Source organism: Urtica dioica, chromosome 6, assembly GCF_054948205.1.
Source record: "Urtica dioica subsp. dioica isolate 48M chromosome 6, U.dioica_male_clone48M_v1_H2, whole genome shotgun sequence".
Taxonomy (NCBI): Eukaryota; Viridiplantae; Streptophyta; class Magnoliopsida; order Rosales; family Urticaceae; genus Urtica; species Urtica dioica.
In genome coordinates, this window is record NC_142761.1 from 7,955,718 (window position 1) to 7,977,786 (window position 22,069).

Below are 22,069 nucleotides of genomic sequence, written 5' to 3' on the forward strand. Positions count from 1 at the left end.
CGAATGAATAAAGATAATTGGTGTTTATATTATAAATATTATAGTCAACATCAATGAAAAGTCAATAAAAAGAATATTTGTGACACTGTTGTCTATTTCAGGGTATAATTTCGTCATTTTAGTTAAACAAAGGGTATAATTTCGTCATTTTAGTTAAACAGGGTATGAACTCGACATTTTTGAAAACCGATGGTTAAACTCGACATTTCACTAAAACACAGGGTATAAATGTGTTATTTTCCCAATAAAAAATTATTATTTCATTTGAAACACAAATATTTATGAAGAATTTATTATAACTAATTATTTTATTGACTTCTTTAAATATTCTAGTCTAAATTTAATTTTATTAAAAAAAATAGTCAATCAATCCGTGATAAATTAAATTAATTAAAGAATTAATTTAATAAACTTTTAATTAAGCTAATTTACTGCAAATAATTGAGATATATTTTTTAATAAAATAAAACTTAAGCTAATTCTTAAAATAGGATAAACTATTGAGCTATTTATTACACTCTTTTTCCATAACCCAACAAATACATTATTCCAAATTCAACCAAATTTATTATAAAATTTCGGATTTGCTGCGTTAAATGAAATGATATACAGTACGTAATCATTTAAAACAAAACACATATTAGACCCTCCACGTGACACTCAATAAAGCTAAACAATCGCCAATCAACACTCGCCACATCATCAAAACCCCACTCTTCGTTCCTAATCACCACCTAAGCTCACCAGATCTCTCTCTTTGGGCGACACTTCCTAAGCTCTCTCTCTCTCTCTCTCTCTCTCTAGATACATACACCGAAGCTCCTCACAATCTCCGCCTAGTTTGTCTCTCTCTCTCTTTAGAAATGTCTCAATCTCTCCAACTCTCCACCGCCGCCTACGGCCACGCAGCCGTACGCCCGTCCCTCCAGAGCCGCCGCCGGGTTCCTATCGCCGTGAAAACCTTCCGCGCCGGAAAAACCACCGTCGCGACCTCAATCCGCGCCTGCGCCGCCTCTCCCTCGCCGGAAACAGAAATCTCTCCTTCCTCCTCCGCCGTCGCCGCCGCGGCCGTGCTCAACGGAGGATTCGTGCCGACATCGGGGATCGAGGTGGACACGGTGACGGAGGCGGAGCTGAAGGAGAACGGGTTCCGGAGCTCGCGGCGGACGAAGCTGGTGTGCACGATCGGTCCGGCGACGAGCGGGTTCGGGGAGCTTGGTGCGCTGGCGGAGGGAGGGATGAACGTGGCGAGGATCAACATGTGCCACGGCGACAGGGATTGGCACCGCAGAGTCATCGACAGAGTCAGGAGGCTTAACGAAGAGAAAGGATATGCCGTCGCTATTATGATGGACACTGAAGGGAGTGAGATCCATATGGGAGATCTCGCCGGAGCTTCCTCCGTCAAGGCAGAGGTATGGCATCGGAATAACTCTTCCCCATTTTGTGGATTTGAGTTTTGTGTTGAGAAAAAAAGAAGAAATTGGATTTTGTACTTGTTCTGTGCCAACTATCGGTTAAAATGTCGGAAGTGTAGAGTTTCTTGATTGTTTAGATTGGAAATTGAATTATACTGTTAACTTCAATTTGGAGAGAGAGATTTAATAGATGAACTATACAACCTATGCTGATGCGCTGGTTAATTAATTTCTTTGTGAAGCTGTGAATTGGATTTAGATTGGAAGTGTTTAAGATTGCTTTTGGAATGTATGTAGGTGAAAAGTCGGTGTTCGAAGTTCTTTTTTGCTTAACCGTGTTTAAGTGGCATATTTGCATAGGTTGTTTGCATGATTCTGAAAGTGAATCGACACTTTGTCTTAAGGGGGGGTTTACTCTAGGTAAAAAAAAAAGGTTCTGGAAGGTAATTTGTTCCTGAATGAAGAAAGGCAAGGTTAAAAAACGTAATTTTTGTTTTGGGTTCTTAGTGCTGCGTGTCTGCGTTTGTTCATCCTTTAGCCATTGTTGTTTGGTTTGTTTATGCTCTTTCTGAGTTGTGGGGATTGATATCTTTTTGGTAGTATAGATTTAAATTTGTTGGTTAAGATATACATTGAAAAGTCGAATGCTTTATGCACTACGTGCAGGTACAAGCCGTCTAGATTTCCCTGGTTGAGAGATTTTTCTGATACATTTAGATTTTGATTCAATGCCATATGTAAAATTGATGGCTTTATTGTTAAAGTTCTCGTCTTTAGTAATGGTTTGGTGTGTGAAATGCAATTCTCCGGCATTGTTGGGTTGTGGAATGCCTATAGTTTAAAATTGTAGTTTCATGTACGCAAGGGGGACTTCTGTTGGTTTTATGTTAGTGAAGTAACATTTTTCAAAACTCCCTTGACTATATGAAATAGGTGCGAATCTGGTGGAATTTGTGCTTTTGAAATGTGATATATGTTTGAATATTAATAGTGCTTTGTCAGCGAAGTTGGTCAAAGGAAAAACAATGACTTTTTTATTTTTTTGACTTGTTCATTTTTAGGCGACGCAAGTTTCCAGTTCGGATGATTCGAGTTGAATGCCTGTAGTTTTAATTTTTTGTTCATACTTGAGAGAAATTCCGTTGGCATTTATTGGTGCACGGTGCTGTTATGCAATCAATACCTTGTCTATGAAAATTCTACACGGGATTCTTCCCACTCAAATGGTTATGATATTCTACATGGAAATCTACGCGGATTTTAGTTCATTTTCTCTTACCGATCTCATTCGAGATTGGTCTGGTGTTATTTAGGTTGTATTTTCTTTGGCCTGACCTCTCTTTTTTGTTTTTATTTGTTTGAGCTTCTTCAAAAAGGGTTTTGATATCCTAGTTTCAAGTATTGTTTTCTTGTTTTCTTATTTTTTTTTCAGATCCCTGTTATTTGTTGCTTAATTTTGTCTAGGGCTCATTGGCAGCAATAAATTTTAGTTTTTTTTGGTTGAAATCTGTCATATAAACTTCAGTCATGAAATTGAATTCCTGCTCTGAATTGATTTTCAGCGAGTAAAAGTTGATGTCTCAAAACATTAAGTGCTTTATACTTTTAGGTTTGATTCTTTCAGTGGCCTTACTCCGAGTATTTTATCTAACTATGCAGGACGGTGAAGTTTGGACTTTCAGTGTCAGAACTTTTGATGCAGCTCAACCTGAGCGCACCATTAACGTCAATTATGAAGGTTTTGCTGAAGGTAAGTAAAGTAAATGTGTATAATATCTCTTGGACAGAAATATCATTCTATAAATTATCCCTAAAAACTGAAAAGAGTAAAAAATAAAGCAATGAAGGTATTTTGTGAAACTCTACAGATGTGAAAGTTGGTGACGAGCTCCTAGTTGATGGTGGTATGGTGAGATTTGAGGTGATTGAGAAGATCGGTCCGGACGTGAAGTGCCTGTGTACTGACCCTGGACTTTTGCTGCCTCGGGCTAATTTGACTTTCTGGAGGGACGGGAGTCTTGTTCGAGAACGTAATGCAATGCTTCCCACTATTTCTTCCAAGGTATGTCTCTTTGCAAGTTTGATATTTTGCAGAAACTGACAATATTTGGATCTTGATTTAATTGCTTAGAGTTATGTGACAATAGGAGTTTTCTGGAAAGGTTATGAATACATTAGTAGTTACTTTTTAAAAAACAATTACAACCTCAATTTCATGCTTACTACTATCATTGTAGTACATTTCTATATTTTCTATCTTCTCTACAGTTCACTTGACATGGTACCTATCAAATATTTGACATTAGAGTTTTCGTGAGTTGGACTCTGGTGTGTTCAGAATCTGCAGTGATTTTCATGTGGTCTGCATTAATCATTCATCCTTTGGTGGTTTCAATTTATGCTCGAGGATACAATTTTGTGTAGATAGTAAAACAAACGAACTCCCTTTTAATTTCTATTGTTACATGTTGTATAGTTTTTTTTTTTTCTAAATAAAATAAAACTGAAATGTATAAAATAGAAAAAGAAAGCTCCGGCTAGATCGAAAGATACAAGCTTGATGGCACTAGTGCGATCTCGGGAGAGATCGGTCAGGCTGTCCATTAAAATCTGAATTTAGAATCGAGAGCCAAAGGCCGATGCTCCATGAAATTCTGTTCCTCGGAAGAGAAAGGCGATGTCGTTGAAGACACATCTATCTCTTTGGTTCCAAAACAGCTGTCTGTGCCATCTGATGGTCAGAGAAAAAAAAAAGACAGGAGAAAAAACAAAAGGTCAGAAAAAAATCAGGAGGCGGGGGTGTCAGAGTGGAGGCAGGGAAAGACGTTACTCCACAGGGATTTGGTGACTCAACATTCGATTTTTCAAATGAACTAAAATAAAAGGAAAGTCCTAATCCGGAACTTGGTCAGAAAGACTCGCCGCCATCAGCTATATAGAGAATTGTTCAGAATCGGAAAGCCACGTTTTTCTATCCTGGATTCTGTTTCAAATGATGACTTGTTCCAGAGCATAAAACATCTAAGATCTCTCTAGGGGAAATATTGCGTGCGAGCTTAAGATCCAAGTACTTTGCCGAGGTCTGACAGGTCAGGCAAGGCAAAATGTGTTAGTAATGGCACGATCCAAGAGGTTAATATGAGCTAGGCCGGGAAATGTAACTTCAAGGGCCGTATATGATAACATGGAAAGCGTTTCATAGATATTGCCTTCATTACTCATCATCTTTATTTTTGCTGTACAAGTTTTCCCGTATATGATTAGGCACTACTTTTTATTTCCGTGAAGGTTGCAAATATGTTATGATTTAAATAAAAAAGCGGATTTTATTCACCTTGGCTGGGTGAGGAGTTTTATAGGATGGCCAAACTTGTAGTTGTGAATCATAAAAGCTTAAAAAAAGTAACAAACAAAAAGAAGAGGATAATGATTTTAATTTTTAATCTCCTTGCAGATTCATTCTAACTTCCATATAATTTATACGTTATCATCGTATTAAACGACGTGATTATTTTACAGGAAAGCGTCCTTTTGAGGAAAATAATTCCCTTATCTCATTCAAAACTCCCCTTTATGTAGGACTGGTTGGACATCGATTTCGGAATCGCTGAGGGCGTTGATTTTATCGCCATATCATTTGTCAAGTCCGCTGAAGTGATCAATCATCTCAAGAGCTACATCGCTGCAAGATCCCGTGACAGGTAAATCTCTCCTCTATTTCCGTCTTCCCTTGCGAGCATCTTGCTAAAGCTGCTCATTGCTGATTCTCACTCATATGGAGATTGAATGTGTACTGGTTTTCAGAAATGTCGGGTTTGTACGCTCAATTTTATTTTAAGAAATTAATTAATTTATAAAATATGAAACGTATGTCATACGTCGATCGAGGAGCCTAATGGGTGTGTTGGGGTGCAGCGACATTGCGGTGATAGCGAAGATAGAGAGCATCGACTCGCTGAAGAACCTGGAAGAGATAATCCAAGCGTCGGACGGGGCGATGGTGGCGAGAGGAGACCTGGGAGCTCAGATACCGCTGGAGCAAGTCCCGGCGGCCCAGCAGAGGATCGTGCAAGTTTGCAGGCAGCTGAACAAGCCGGTGATCGTGGCGTCTCAGCTGCTGGAGTCGATGATCGAGTACCCGACCCCGACGAGGGCCGAGGTGGCGGACGTCTCGGAGGCCGTCCGGCAGCGCGCCGACGCCCTCATGCTCTCCGGCGAGTCCGCCATGGGGCAGTTCCCCGACAAGGCCCTGGCCGTCCTCAGGAGCGTCAGCGTCAGGATCGAGAAGTGGTGGAGGGACGAGAAGCGCCACCAGCCCATGGAGCTCCCCGACGTCGGCTCTTCCTTCTCCGACCGCATTTCCGAGGAGATTTGCATCTCCGCCGCCAAAATGGGTCAGCCTTCTATTTCATTATGGATGGCCTTTTTTTTATAGCTTTAATCGACGTCTACAAATTCAAATTAATTTTTCCCAAACAAAAGAATGGGTAATTAAGCCGGTAGCCCAGTAGTCTACATTCCTTTTAAAATGTAGCGCAAGTTTCATTTTATTCAAAAAAATAGTCTACCAAGGCCGCAGTAAATTAAATAACTAAAGAGTATATTTAATTAACTCTTTAATTAATTAATTTAATGCGAGCTTGATGGGCTATTTTTTTTTTAAATGAAAATTTTATTAAAATCCTTGTTAGGGAAATTACAAGATGCAATAAATTCTTGACAATAGAAAGGAGAAATATCACAAAATAGTCTTATTGGAGAAGTCATTTAGTCAATTAGTCAAGGTGATTGATACAGGGCAGTAGTCATATGGTAACTGCATAACACTTGGATCGTTATGATAAAAACTTGTGAATTAGAAAATCAATACAAACAATTTCAGGTTAATATTATACAGTGCAGTAGTCGTATGGTAACTGCATAACAATTGGATAGTCATAATAAAAACTTGTGAATTATGAAAATCAATACAAACAATTTCAGGTTAATATTATACAGTGCAGTAGTCATATGGTAACTGCATAACACTTGGATAGTTATAATAAAAACTTGTGAATTATGAAAGTCAATACAAACAATTTCAGGTTAATATTATACAGTGCAGTAGTCATATGGTAACTGCATAACACTTGGATAGTTATAATAAAAACTTGTGAATTATGAAAGTCAATACAAACAATTTCAGGTTAATATTATACAGTGCAGTAGTCATATGGTAACTGCATAACACTTGGATAGTTATAATAAAAACTTGTGAATTATGAAAATCAATACAAACAATTTCAGGTCAATATTATTATGAAGGGAAGGAAAAAAAACAAAAATCTAGGAACTAGAATTATCTTCCATAAATTTTATTTTAATGAGTATTTTATAACTTTCTCTCTGTATATATATATACACATATATTTCATACACGCAAGCATACACGGACAATACAAACAATACACGCAAATACAAATCTGATACATAAATACAGCAACAACACGTCATTATCACATGACACCCCGAAGATTAGCCATATTCTGATTTGTTAATTCCTTATCTTATCCCGAAGATTGAAACCCTGATGTTGATTTGCACGTGTGTGAGGTGGCAGCCAATAATTTAGAGGTGGACGCGCTTTTCGTGTACACGAAGACGGGCCACATGGCGTCCCTGCTGTCGCGGTGCCGGCCGGACTGCCCGATATTCGCGTTCACGTCGACGACCTCGGTCCGGCGCCGCCTGAATCTGCAGTGGGGTCTCATCCCGTTCCGCCTCAGCTTCTCCGACGACATGGAGAGCGACCTCAACAAGACTTTCTCTCTCCTCAAGGCACGCAACCTCGTCAAGTCCGGCGACCTCGTCATCGCCGTCTCCGATATCTTGCAGTCCATTCAGGTCATGAATGTCCCTTAGAGACTAAGAGAGAGAGTGTGTGATAGAGATGGGTTGCTCAAAGTAAGTAGGGTTTGTCAACTTAGTGAGCTGTCTTAGTCCATATATGCCTTGGATTAATTAGTGCCTCAATTATTTGGGGTTGATTAGAAGTCTTGGTTTTTAGATGTTATATACTCCATAGGCGGTGATCTGATCTTTTTAACGGTCTCATTTAAAATTTGATGGCTGTGTTGTGTGACTGCCTTTGGTTTTTTTTTTTTTTTTTTTTTTTTTTTTTTTTTTTTTTTGTGAAATGACATGATCTCACTAGGAGGATTGTATTTCTTTTTGGTTTGTTCGTTTTTTTTTCCCCCCTTTTATTACTTGTTTCGTTTTGAGATAAAATAAACCAGTTGAGTTTGGCTATGTTGTAACTTGATATTTGAGTTTCAAGATGGGAATTTCCCTATATATCTATTTATAAGATATGATTTGCAAATTTTACCCATTTCAACTTAAGTTTTTTTTTTTTTTTTTTTTTTCTCTTTATTTTTAATATTTATTTTATACACAATTGCGTTAAACATTTAACACTCCTTTAAAAACAGAAGTAACCTTAGATTTCCATATTATTATTATTATTATTTTGGGTCCATTAGGAAATACAAATTAGAAGTAGACCTCACACGAAGAAGACAGAAGCTTCGATCATTTGTCATCAAATTTTATCAACGCTTACAAGATAGATTAGCTAATATAGTTGACATTTTGTCATCGCTCAACTATTATCAAACCAGACCTAGTCTTGGTCAATAGCTCTGACAAAAAAATTCTAAACTAAATCAATTTAATTAGTGCATATACGAGAAAAGAAAAAAAATTAAAGTAAAGTTGGCAAACGAAATTTTTGCATGACCCAAGATGATCTTCCCTAACCCTTTTTGCTTTTATTTTCCTTTTTGTGTTTGTATTGTTTAATCTTTTTGGCACTTCACTTCTCTTGGAAAAAGAATGCAATTGTTTTAGTATGTATGTGTGGGCATGTTTACTTTAATAATGTGGGTAAAAATCATTACCATTAACACATTGAGTCAGTTTTCCTTTTTCTTTCTCTATTTATTATCATATTTAATCTGACAAAGATAGAAACCCTACCTAGTTCCATTTTTCATAATCCAATTTCCATTATTAAGGCTCTTTTCAACCTAGAGAAGTCCTAGCCCTAGGTCCTCCGAATCCCTGTCAGTTAAAAAAAAAAATGGTCCAAACTCCCAAACCACGTGTGAAACGAACCATCACATATTCCAAGTTAAGAGTAGAACGACATGTCGTACGTCGTTCCAAGAATAGTACAGTTTATTTTTTATTTCAGGGTAGCATCATTCTCACGCACAAGCTCAGAATAAATACCGACCGAAATGTAATAATGTAGTAATACTATAAAATAAATAAATAAATAAAAACGACAAATGTTGAAGAACAGTACTAGCTTTTTTTTTTTAGGGAAGAACAGTACTAGCTTGGTGCCTTGGTATAATGCAGTTCTATTTGTTTTTTTTTTTAAGTTAAATACTTGAAGGCTTTGAAGTTACCCACAGTCAAAAGCTATGCAACTTCTATTTGCTTCCTGTACTGCACAAATTATCACAGGTCTGCCTCACGTATAATTATAAAACTGATATAAATATACAAATATGTACGTGAGTGTATACTTAAATATATCAACGTTTGTATAGCAATCTAGTTTGTTTGTTTCCCCAAGTTCAAACTCAATAAATAAATTTTCAAAAACAAATAAATAAATAAAAAGTAGGTACAGTTTGTGTGTAGGGCCTGAGTTATGAGACATATTCAGAGGGAAAAAGAAAAAGAGGGACAGAATAATAATCTTATGGAAAAATGGATTGGGTAGAAATAGGCTAATCACTTGTATTGTATCACACACAGGACTCCTTTTTCTCAGCTTTATCCACAGCACAAGTGATTCCATTATTCATGTAGGACCATTTTCTTTATTCTCTCTCTCTCTCTCATTTCCAATTTTCAATTACAACAGAGAATTTTAGAAAGAAAGAGAACACCATGTTTCACTAGGAATTAATTCTTATCGACTATTGACTATAATATAAATAAATAAAATAATTGTATGTTTCATTTGTTTGGAAATGGTGATAGTTGTGAGGTTTTTAATGTATAAACGAAGAAATGTACATATGGGTAATTCTTATAAAGTAGAAAAATATATGTGGATTTGATGTGATACTTGATGATATTTTAGCTCAAATTATTGATGATGGGCCACACTTAATCTGTCCCACAAATGACCTATTGATTCTTACTAGCCAAGAATTATTAAAACTAATCAATATATAAAATAAAAAGCGTGTTGATTCAACAATCCATGGACTCCTTCAAACCACATGATATACATCATCATGGAACAGTTTGATTATTTGTAGGTCCTGAAAGAAACAACTGCACTTAGGCTCCTAAACTTTATTTTTCATTTATTTAGCTTTTAAACTAATTCTGTTTGGCAATTCAAATCTTTTTGTCAATAACTGTTAATTTTTGGATGAAAAAGTTGACACGTGACATAAATATGAAATGTAATTAACGACACATCTGCTAACTAGTTTTATACGTTCTTAATGCTTATCACTTATCAATTTTAGTTTTGAAGTATCTTAATTTTTCAAGGGAACTGAAATTACCAATAATAATTCATTCGATTACAAACTTAACCAAAATTAAAGTTTAAATGATTAAGTGCAAATGCCATAATAAAACAAGGCTACAACGGTAAATTCAAAATTTTAATATGTCTACAAATGTGGCCTAAACCTGTTATTTTATGCATATGAAACCTTGTTAGAGAGAAATATAATTTTGAGAGTAAGCAGGAATCTGAACCTAAATAATCCCAAACAGATGAGTTATAGTGTTGGAGGGACAAAGACAAAGCCATCATTTCATATCCAGCTCTTCTTTATCAAACACCTTTATGTCCTCATCGATCATCATCTGTGATAATATTTAACCATGTCTTTTTTTTTTTTTTTTTTTGAAGTGCAAATAGGGTCTACCCCAAATATTTAACCATGACCTTCAAATAATGAAAATGAATAATAAAAATGAAATGAAATTATTGTTCGAGTGTACCAACTTTGTTGTTATTGATACAAACAAAACGAGTATATTCTTTCTTTACTTACTTACTATACCACTTTTAAATTCAATTTGGTACACCTTCTCATCAAGGCCCTTTGTGTTCTTGAGATATGTATGTATTGTAGACACCCAACCAAAAAACAACAAATCAGTATTATTTCATATGTTTAGTTGTTATGAGAGTTAGAAATTAACGGGTTAATTCATTGATCAAATTTAACCATGACGGACTCTTTGAATAAGTAGAATATTCTTGATTTTTTAAAACATTTCTGGCCCGGAATAAATAAATTTTGTTATATATTTTTTCGTTGGATTGCTTGTGTGCTCTTGATCGATAGATGTAATTATCATCAACCGGAATAAGATTAGGAGAATATATCAAATATCGGACATCAGATTTTGTTAATCCGGTTTGATAGCTCACCAATTAATAAATAATAAGATTTAATAAGCACCATGTTGAATATATTATCTTGGGCCCCCATCACAATCTTATATATAGAATATAGGGATTAACTAGGGAAAGAAAGCTAAGCAAAGCAAAGTATATCATATTAATACGCCATATAATACTAAAAATAAAAAAAACTGGTTTAATCATTGAGTTATGAGGTAAGCAAAGATGCGACTACATTGTAATAAAAATTAACGGTTTGGTAGGCCAACAAATGAGGTCTTGTACGGGAAGAAAGGGAAGTGGAAATAAAGTGTGACATTTGCATTCTATTTTGGTTTCAGTGGTTACAAAGTAGATAGGCTTCGGTTTGCAGTATTATGATATCTCAAACCAATTAAACAAACTTTCTTAACTTATCTTATCTTTATACTAAAACAAATACTGATTTTAGATGCGACTTTGAATGCGACAAAGTCGCATTATTTGGTCCAAAGCTGTTGACTATAAATGCGACTAATTGCATCCAAAAGACGATGATTTTTGGATGCGACCTGTTGACCATGAATGCGACTAATTGCATCCAAAAGACGATGATTTTTGGATGCGACTAGTCGTATCTATGTCAATTCCGCTAAAAATTATTTGACGGGATTTCAGACTTTTTTTAAAAAAGGTAGGGTTTTGATTTTTGATTATATGTATAAGAAAAATGCTTTCTCCTACTATGCATTTGTATTACATTGCAACATATTTCAGAACAAAAAAGCCTATTAAAAAGAGAAATTGCCTTTATTTCATACTACTACTATGCCCTCCCTTCCAAGATTAGGATCAATCCCTAGCTATAATAGGATTATCTCTTTTTCTTTTTTCTTTTCTAGCTTGATTACTAAAAACTTTTTTGTTGGCTCAATCTATCACTAAAATGTGCATTTACTTTATGGGAAGAACTTGTAAATTTCACCATGAATTTAGGGCAACAAAATTATGAAAAAGCTAAATCAACAAGAGCGTCTCCACAAAGTAAAAAATCCATATCGTATCCTTTATTTGGTTTTGATCAATACTTCCAAAGATTAATAACAATTTTCTCTAATTGTTTCTATTGTTTTCTTCTTCTCCATTATGTGGGATTTTAAATTTCAGTCATAACAACCACCCATAAGTCTACATTCATGTTACTTGGAATGAATCCCCATTACTCATAACTTAGATGACTAATCCTTTAATGGTCAATAAATACCCTCATCCATGATTGGATAAACAAGTAGTTTAAGGAGCTATGTCAAGTTTCCTCATTAAAATTTTCATATAGTCACACCTAAAAGGCATAAGGGAAAAATAAATCTTAAAATTGAATAAGTTCAATGTTAACCATATGGCCGTATAGCGTCAATGAAACATTCTAGATGGCCCATCCTAAACAACCTGATAAAAGAAAAAAAAAATAGAAATCTAACTTGATAAAACATGGTCATAACAACAAAGCACACTAGCTAGGTTATCCAAATCCCAAATTTGCTTACATGCATGATAAAGTATTTATTTTGAATAAATAAGAGTTAGTGCTTCCATAGCATTATTGTAGGGTTTTCTGCTCAAGGATTTGACCTCTCATCTACCATGAAAATATTAACACAAAAATAGGCCCACTTTCATAAACCTCTTTCAACTGTAACGACTTAAATGGAAAATGACACTCAGCTACTTTAGTCTCATACCCCACTCTTTTTTACCCTCTTAATTTGGCATTTCCATTACGATGTAACGTCTCTCTTGTTTAAGCCTATCTATGCCCTAAATCAAAATACCTAAATTTTATTTCCTAGCTCAAATTGGCCGTTTGCTTCATTAATTTCTTGATTGTGATATGGCTAGCATAAAAAACATCATCATCTACTCTCAAATCACTAATCAGGAAGCTAATTACATAATTAGCAATGGTATCAACTTGATTTTTCATGACAACCCATTTCATAGATTTTAGTTGGAATTTAAAAATCTGTTGGGACCCATGATTTTTTTTTTTTTTTTTTTTCACAGTTCCATTCTTTAGAACAATAAACTTCACAAGTGTACATACCTATATTTTTTTTTTATTATTATTGGTTGTTGATAGTACTTTTTATTTTGTTTTATATAATTATTGAAATCAAGAAATTCTGTTTTTTTTTAAATAGTGCAACTTAAAGAGTATTTAATTACAATAATGGCTCATTTTGTGGCAAATATTATAGTGGGATCCACTCTTTAAAATCACTAGGTTATTTAATCGGATTATTATTTCTCGTGGCGAGAGATATAAAATCGGTTGTTTATTTGTCAAAATTAGAGTTAAAATGATTGATAAATTGGTGTTCAAGGTGGTTATAAACATAAACTTTCAAAGGGTTATGAAAATGCAAATGTAAGAAATCATGTGGAAGTGACTTGTGAATTTGTGGTATATATAGAGAGTATAAACTTACCTTGAACAATTTTGTATATGGGCGAGGATATGCACACACAACTCCATCTCCGGCACTCATGAACGATACAAACAAACAAGTCGGGTGAGTTTGGTTGGGTTTTCTTATCCGGATTTTTACAATTTCCTAGACTATTTTTCCTTAACTTTTGATTAAAGATTTGTTTATAATTGTCCATAATATTTGTACTTATGGCTACAATATTGTCTAACCGGGCTGATTGAATGGTAAATGTTTGAACATCTCGATCAAAAGGTTTTTTTTTTTTAATGTGTAACGAAGTGGTGAGTGCTACGGTTAAAACGTTTGTAACCATGTCGTCCATCAAGATGTAGTAATGGCTTTGTCGAGCATTAAGTATGAAATTTTAAACATTCATGGATGGCCTACAAGAACATTCCCTCTATCCTCTCTTGAATCTTTTTTGTCCTTCGTCACTATGAGAGTTCTAGAAGAGGCTCTAGTTTGTCGGAGCTTGACATTATAGTGCACTATTCTGTTCGACATCGTTGTATACTTGGAGGTTTTCGCTCATCGAATCCATCACTATTTTATGTGAGAGAGTGATATAAAACTTCAAGAAAACTGTTCAATAAATTTCAGCGTTTTCCTCTATTATTTCTCCAATTTTTCTATGAATTTGTTGTCGTGGCTGAATTATTACATATTGTGTTTCTATGTTTCAATGTCTATCATGTATTGTTTTTCATTTTATTAGTTTTCCAAATTATTAATTTATTTAATTTATATTTCGCAAATTTTCTTTATTTCCACCATATTGTTTATAATATGTATATTTTTTCATCTTTTCTTTCTGGGACATGAAATTTAATAATTTTTAAATAGCCGGGCACAATGTCATCTTATTCTCTGGTCAATATATTTTTTTTTCTAACTAGTAAACATATATATTCACTTAATCTGTCCAACAACATTGTTAAAACATTTTGGCTTAGAAACTTTCCTGAATTTTGTGTGGGTAATAGCGGACCGACTGACTAATGAAAAGGAAAAGCGATGACACTTTAGTTGATTTCTAGGGAATATCATTAGGTTTTTAAGTACAAATGGAGAGAGAGAGAGAGAGAGAGAGAGAGAGAGAGAGAGAGAGAGAGAGAGAGAGAGAGAGAGAGAGAGAGAGAGAGAGAGAGAGAGTAGGGCATGCATTTTCTTAAAGAATCCGAGTCCAGCACTTAATTTCATAAATCTACTATTTTTCCCTAAGTAAATTAATTTATGTTGCTTTGCTAAATAATTTGAGTTTCCAAAAGCTAACAGCAAACCCATGTTCCTAAAGCTATAAAGAGACAATGATGAGTCTCAAACAAAGGGAAAACTCAATAATTTTTTTTGGACATCATCAAAAGAAGTTCAATAAAGTGACATCAATTGTGCCACATTAAAGTCCTAACACAAAAACTATAAATATTAATAAATAAACCAATCAACGTTAAACGCATGGAGATTAGATAGGTAATGACTCACCAAGGACATCATTTTATCAGTTTCATTTCATTAATTCGGTAGCTTTGGTTTTATTTCACAACCTAAACCTAAAGTATGTAATTAAAAGGAAGTAAAAGATGAAAAAGCAAAATTTGACAATCGAAAATTCAATGAAGCTTAGGCACTTAAGCGTTAGGCCCCAGATTAAATGTTTTGGGAAAGTAGATTTTGTTTGTGATGCGTTTGAAAACTTTGATCATATGTTACTTTACTTCAGCGATAATACAGGTATTTATGCGGGCAATAATTTCATTTCAAATTCTTTTTCACAGCTTTGAAAAAGAATAATCATGAAAATAAAAGTTTCCGTACATTTTTTTTAGCATTGTCAAGATGTATCCAGTATATTTCAGCTACTACATTGTGGGGACATTTATGTAAAGTATTTACCTCTGATGCAAACAATCAAAATAAAGTATTTATACGACCTAAAAAATAAGTTCTATTCTAAGTTTCTAACTACTGATGTTTGATTCTCTTACTACTTTTTTATTGTATTATATAATTTTTTATATTTAAATATTATATATATAATAAATAACGTAAGTTTAAACTTTATTATATTTTTTTTATAGGAGTTTAAACTTTATTTAAGATAGGCCAAAATCCTCACCCACGTTTGATTCTGTTACTTTCTTCTTTCCCATTGTGGTTTTGTTGAACTTCTCATAATTTTGATATCTTAATATAAAACATTGAGTAGAAACTTTGGTGCACAAGTAACAACCTTCCAGTGATATGATATGGTTTTCGAATCTCTTTGTATTGAAAAAAATGATAGACTGAATATTATATAAACTCTCTTTTCTAAGATTGGTGTACTCCATTGGATAAAATATTAATCGTTTTTTTAGCTTGACAATATATATATATATATATATCAGCAAATCACATATATATATATATATATATATATATTTAATATGATGACTCGTCAAGAATATTTAATGGGGAATATACACAACTAAATTTCATTTCTATAATAACCAAATGTCAAATGTGCAAACAAATTCTAGGAACGGAAATTATCTAGTGAAAATTTTAACTAGATTGCCCTTGTCAGGTAAAGTTAAATTGCAACATTGTGTAATTGTTTTCTTCTTTTGACAGTGTATATATATATATATATATATATATATATATATATATATATATATATATAATGAAAGCATGCATGCCAATGCCATATCTTCAGGTCACTTGAAATATTTTGCCTTCCCAAGCAATGTGTTCCACAATCCAACTCCTATTCCTCAATTCCAAGAATGAAGAATCATTTTCACTACATAGATAACACAAGAGGTCTAACCTCCCAAGTCCCAAAAATTCCAAAAATGTAATGAAAAACAAATTACGCATTGTGTAAATACATATTATTGGATTAATACAAGGATTTTCTAGCTACATAATTAATTTGAAACCATGCATTTATAAAATAGTCAATATTTTGTTAATTATAATTAATTAGTCATCATTTTTATCAACTAAAAAATAAGTAATGTAATTGACATATTTATCCAGACTAATTTCCTGCATAGTTGCTAAGGGTTTATTAAAAAAATAGCAAATTTATTAATTGAAATCGCTAGAATTGAGAAAATATTCCTCTTAAGACACAACAATTAACTCAACCGGCATAACATCATAGGAAAAAAAATGCATTCAAACAGAGAAAAAAACTAAAATCTAACCGAGAAAAGAGGAAGCAAGGGTTTGTTCAAGTGTTTCAACCAAGGTTTTAAAATCCGTTTCGATCCTCTTGATTTACGAAAAATTGAAATGCCGATGGAAAATCGCACGAAAAAATTGTGAAAAATGGCAATTCATATGCCGTTTCCATGGAAAACCGACATGCCGATGGAAAATACATACCAAACTTAAAACACTAGAATTTATACATCAAACATTGGATGTTCCACACTTAAAGGCATACTACATAATGTCTGAAATACGGAAATAATAAATTCATACATCACAAATCAGATGTGTCAAAATAGAAAATAAAATGCATCATTGTATGCTACCTATTTAAAAAAAGTAAAGAGTTATATTAATTTGTACAGAGTTTCTCCTGTTATATTAGTAAACCGACCCTACAATTTAATTCAATTCAACATCAATGTAACAAATATTTTCAAGTCGCGTTCAAGTCAAACAATTATATTTAATTCAACAGTAAAAAAATATTTTCAATTCACGTTCAAATCAAACAATTATATTCAATATTGACCACAGTCACAATTTTCAAACAAGCTAACAAAATCAGAGATACTTATATTATGTTTTGATGGTTTCCGGAAAACTCTTATATCGCCGGAAAAAATGGCGACTCGCCGAAAAATACGGAAGTTCACGGGATTTCTCCAAAAATCCTGAAAATTTTGTAATGTAGATCATCTTATTCTAAGAAATATTAATAAAGGAAATTTTATTTTAAAAAAATCGATATCCTCATGAAATCGATGTTTTACAAATCTGGGTTTCAAAAATATCAAAAGAAATCTTTCCTACGATGATCTCCATCGAAAGTCGCTGAAATCTGCACGCTTTTACACTCCGCCGAGCTGAAACGATAATGACGACCTAAAAATTCGTCGATTCTCGTCGACGTACGTGTGGTCCACTTTGACTTAGCTAAATTTAGTTTTATGAATAGATTTTTGATCAATTTAATAATAATTCAAGGTAATCTTGGTTGGCCAACATTTTACTATGTTATAATTTACCAATAAGTTGATTCAACTGATTTTTGGCGAAAAAATTCAAAATGATTCATTTAATTATAATAGAGAATTCAGACCAAATAGCCAATTATAAATTTATGGTGTTGCACACTAACCAATATTTTTTATTTTATTAAAAATATGATTTTATTAGTTATATTGAGTTGTTGGGGTTAAAATTTTACAATTTTTCCCCTTTTATATATAAAAAAATTAATTAATTTTTTACGTTAGTTTTTTATTTGACTTTTAATCAATACAGTCTATGAAGTCCCTTAAATTCTAGATTTTTTTTTAAACAATTAAATTCTAGATTTTAGTTTTCCTCTTTAATATTTTTTTCAATTAATCCGTCCATTATTTTCAAATGTTTCTTTGTACTTTAAAATTAATTTCTATTCTTCTTCATTTCGAAAGCAGGATATGCTAAAATCATTGTGGACGAGATTAATCATAATGGAGGATTGAACGCAGAGTTAAATATTTGAAGATAGCCGAAGAAGTGAAATTGGAGATGTATGAGAAGGTTAGAACGGTGGAGAATCAGTCAGATTTTACAACGGTGCTGACTTCGTTCATTAATTATTTTTTTTTTTAATTGAAATAAAACTGTTACCATGATCTAGGATTTTTCAAAAAAAAAAATATATAGTTTATAACAAAAGTTTTTATTTTATTTTATTTTATTAATAGTCTACTTGTTTGCTTACAAATAGTCATGTTTATTTATTTCAATTTATTTTGAAAATATTTTTACAAAGTAGTTTATTTATTAAAAAAAATAGAGTAACAATAAACATAAGTATTTTAAACAAAAGTATTTAAAATGGGAAGAAACATTTTCGGTCACTAATAACAAAAAATTTCGTGTATACGAAACTTGAAATTTTCGTTCCACCAGTAGAAATACCTCTTTTCCGTTCCACCAATGGAAATATTTCTTTCTGGTTGGAGATTAATCTGGGTCATTGGATATTAATCTAATGACCCAGATGTATTTACAAAAAATTAATAGGGATTGTATTGGAGGGAATTTCTTTCGGGTTTTATTGAGTATTTTCGCACCCCACACGGAATCGGAACTTCCTCTTCCAATCATCATGAAACTTCAATGCATAGTGGCAGTAGAACTTAAACTTACTTTTGTTTCAGGTTCTGACCGGTGTCAAAGTTTAATAATTAATAGTTTATTTGTTTACAAACATAAGTGTTAATTTTTTTTAACAATGCAATTTGCCTATATTCATGATGTTTTCCAAAAAAAATAAAAAACTGACAAATCTACTAAGTTTTATCTTAAAAAAAATCATTTTCGAGATAAATTATAACCATTTTCATCTCAATATCTATCTATTATCTTCTCCTCCTATTAAACAGTTTTTTTTTTTCTTTTTTTGTTGAGTTTTTCAAGATCAAATGTATAAGTCAAAAAGCTAATTAAGCTAAAGCTAAAGAATCATGGTCCTCAAGTACAAGTACATTTCTGTTGAAAGTTAATGCGCAATATTGCACTCAAGTCACATTTTTATTTCTATAAAAGAAAACCTAAATTCTAACGCCAAATAATTTTTCTTAGGTACATTTGATTTAGTGGTTTCGAAATCAAGATAAAAGCAAAAGCATAATTTGTTCCCCACAATAGAAACTCATTGATTATATGTGCAATAATAATATTTCTAAATGTGCTTTACCAATTCATATACACGAGTATTCTCTATCTCTAAGATTGATTTTCTTTTCGTCTTTTTCATGTCCTTTTTGCGTGTACTATGAAATAAAATATCATAAACTATTATACCGATTTTGATAATATTGAGTCGAAGAGAATAAAAAAAAGATCTTTATTATTATTATTATTATTATTACAAGCATGATAGAAGTAAGTCAGTGTCATTATGGGAAATCGAGTATTTTTCTTCTTTTCCTCCAATTTTTTTAAAATAAAAACATCAATACATGAGGACAATATAAATATATATATGCATACACACATATATATATATATATATATATATATATATATATATATATTTATTCCTAATTACCGTACTACCTGATTAATGATTAGATTGCCACCTTCTGTTTTAACCTTTATTTCATGATTATCGCTTCGCATCAATTTGGGGGTAAAATAAAAAATAATTTGGGATTTTATATTACAAAAATATTCCAGATAATTCAAGCAACATAAAAGAAATGCTTTGCATGATGTATCAGAAGTTTACTCATGCACCACTGGTAAATTACATGAAAAGTGATTCATTTGAGGAATAGATAATCGCAAAATTCTCCAGTAAATTATGTCAAAATAACTCAAGCATATTTTCTGTTTCAATATCATTGTAAAATTATCTTTAGTTTTTCTAACTTATATATTTCTATATAGTAATGTTACAAAAACAACAGGGATAGAGAACTTTAGAAAACTCTAAATCAAGTTGAGGTTTTTTATTGATAACACTAAATTTTTTTATATCAAATAAATAGCAATGCATTAAATTTACAAAAAAAGTATATGAAATATAGTCAAATGGCTACTTTCAATTAGAAGTATAGACAAACTATTTAAATATTAAAGAAAAAGCTTAACTCATATAATCGTATTCATAATACGGCGCACGCGTCTTGATTTTGAGCTATATTCTTAATTTTTAAAAACTTTGGCTAGAATTTTGATGTAGGGAGTTTGAATTCGCTATATGCCCAATTCTCCCTTAAATTTAATGTAATAGCATTTATTTTGTTAAAAAGTTACACAGAATGTCAAAGCGCTATTATAATCAGACCAATTTATATTAAATAATTAAAGCGTATGTATTTTAGAATAAATATATAATGGTAGATAATTAAATTAAATCAATTAAACTAAAACATGTTCTTAAAATATTTTCTTTAATGTATATTATAATATGATACCATTGGAGCAAAATTAAAATTTGGTGTAAAAATCACAACAAAATGGTGTTAGCATTGTATATGCTCTTATTTCATTACCTCTAACTAGAGAGAGAACTTACATCTAATTGATTTGACTCGTAACCATAAATCATGGTTAACTGTGACACATGATTTTTGATAAACAGTTCTGTAAATTATTACATGGTTATTAACTTATTTTTGGTTGAGGCAAAAATTGTGCAAGATGTTTTACAAAATATTGAGATTTATTTGTTTCTCTAACTATATCTCACACAATATGATATAGTCTCACACAATATGATATAGTCTAATCTTTTGGAGAATTTTCGATTTTATAGGAAATTATATCGCAAAAGATATGCACCAAACATTTTCTACGCGCATCGTTTGGAAACGCTAAAGATACATTTAGTTGGTCAACCACTATAAAAGAGATTTTTTGCCCTTAGTTCTTCTTCTTTATGCATTTTTTTTTTATTTCGCGCGTGAGAGTCAATAATGTGCAATGAATTTTTTGTATTCATCTCTCTCTTAGTCTTCTCATTTATGTTTGTGATTGTGTTTGTTAATTGTGATTTTGTGATCAAGTATTATTACCAAATGTAACAAACATTTAGGTGAGTGTTTAAGCGGAAGTGAGGGTATATCAGATTCAAGGGGTATTTGCATTGAAATTCACAAGTACTAATAGAAAAAAAAAAGCCTTGAACAAATGATCATTCAGATAAGACCGATTGACATGTGTATCAACTACTTATTGATTAGTGAATTTCATTTTCAGTAGGTCACAGTCTTCAAGATGTATGTGACATTGTTTATTAGCTCATCTCACCTGTTTGTGCATCTCGCCACACATATTGTTCATGTGTGTGACATCTTGCGTTAGTAAAAATAAAATAAGTTCAACTGGAATTAGCACAAGCACCCAGTGCCACGGGTGTACTCCTTGTATGCATAATATCTTTTTGTTTAAGATGGACAATCTCGAAGAAGGTGGATCAGTCGGCAGACCTCTAGTGCTTGATGGAACTAATTATGTTACTAGAAGGCTGGCATAAGTGCATTTCTCAAATCTATTGACAATAAGATGTGAACATTGATGTTATATGGTTAGAGCATTCTTATGGTCAAAGTTGTTGACGACACTTTTTGTTGTCAATGGTGCCCACAAGAAGAGTTGTAGTCTTTATTTTGTACATTTGATGTAATAAAGTCTCATGAAGACTCTTGCTTGTAATTGCATATCTATTCATTAATAAAGTTGAAACGTTCATTCATTCTTTCTTTGTTTGAAGCTTTATGATAAAACCTTAGTCTTTTAGTCCATAAACAAACTTAACAACTTACGAAGAGACAAATGTAGATTTGCATGAACAAACTCTTCGTAGTTTGCTTAAAACGATATATTCGCAATCTAAGGGTCAAAGGACTATTGACCTCAGTATGATTGTTAGAAGAATCTATGATGTCTGGTTATGAGGCATTGAGAGTTGGAGACTCTATAGTTCTTCTAGGTATCTTCCGAAGGTACTGAATTGACCAGTGCACTTCTAGAGACAATATAAGAACAAACCATTTAACCTCTTATGTCTCGAAGTCACT

General features: G+C 32.7%; 1 protein-coding gene across 1 annotated transcript; it reads left to right on the plus strand.

Annotated features, from left to right (window-relative positions):
• Window positions 1-759: 759 nt before the first annotated feature.
• PKP-ALPHA (Pyruvate kinase family protein) lies at window positions 760-7,733 on the plus strand. The gene is made up of 6 exons (XM_089616904.1): window positions 760-1,415; window positions 3,078-3,168; window positions 3,287-3,480; window positions 4,998-5,119; window positions 5,334-5,812; window positions 7,018-7,733. The coding sequence occupies exons 1-6, from the start codon at window positions 864-866 to the stop codon at window positions 7,317-7,319; spliced, it is 1,740 nt and encodes a 579-aa protein (XP_089473030.1). The 5' UTR covers window positions 760-863; the 3' UTR covers window positions 7,320-7,733.
• The last annotated feature ends 14,336 nt before the right edge of the window (window positions 7,734-22,069 follow it).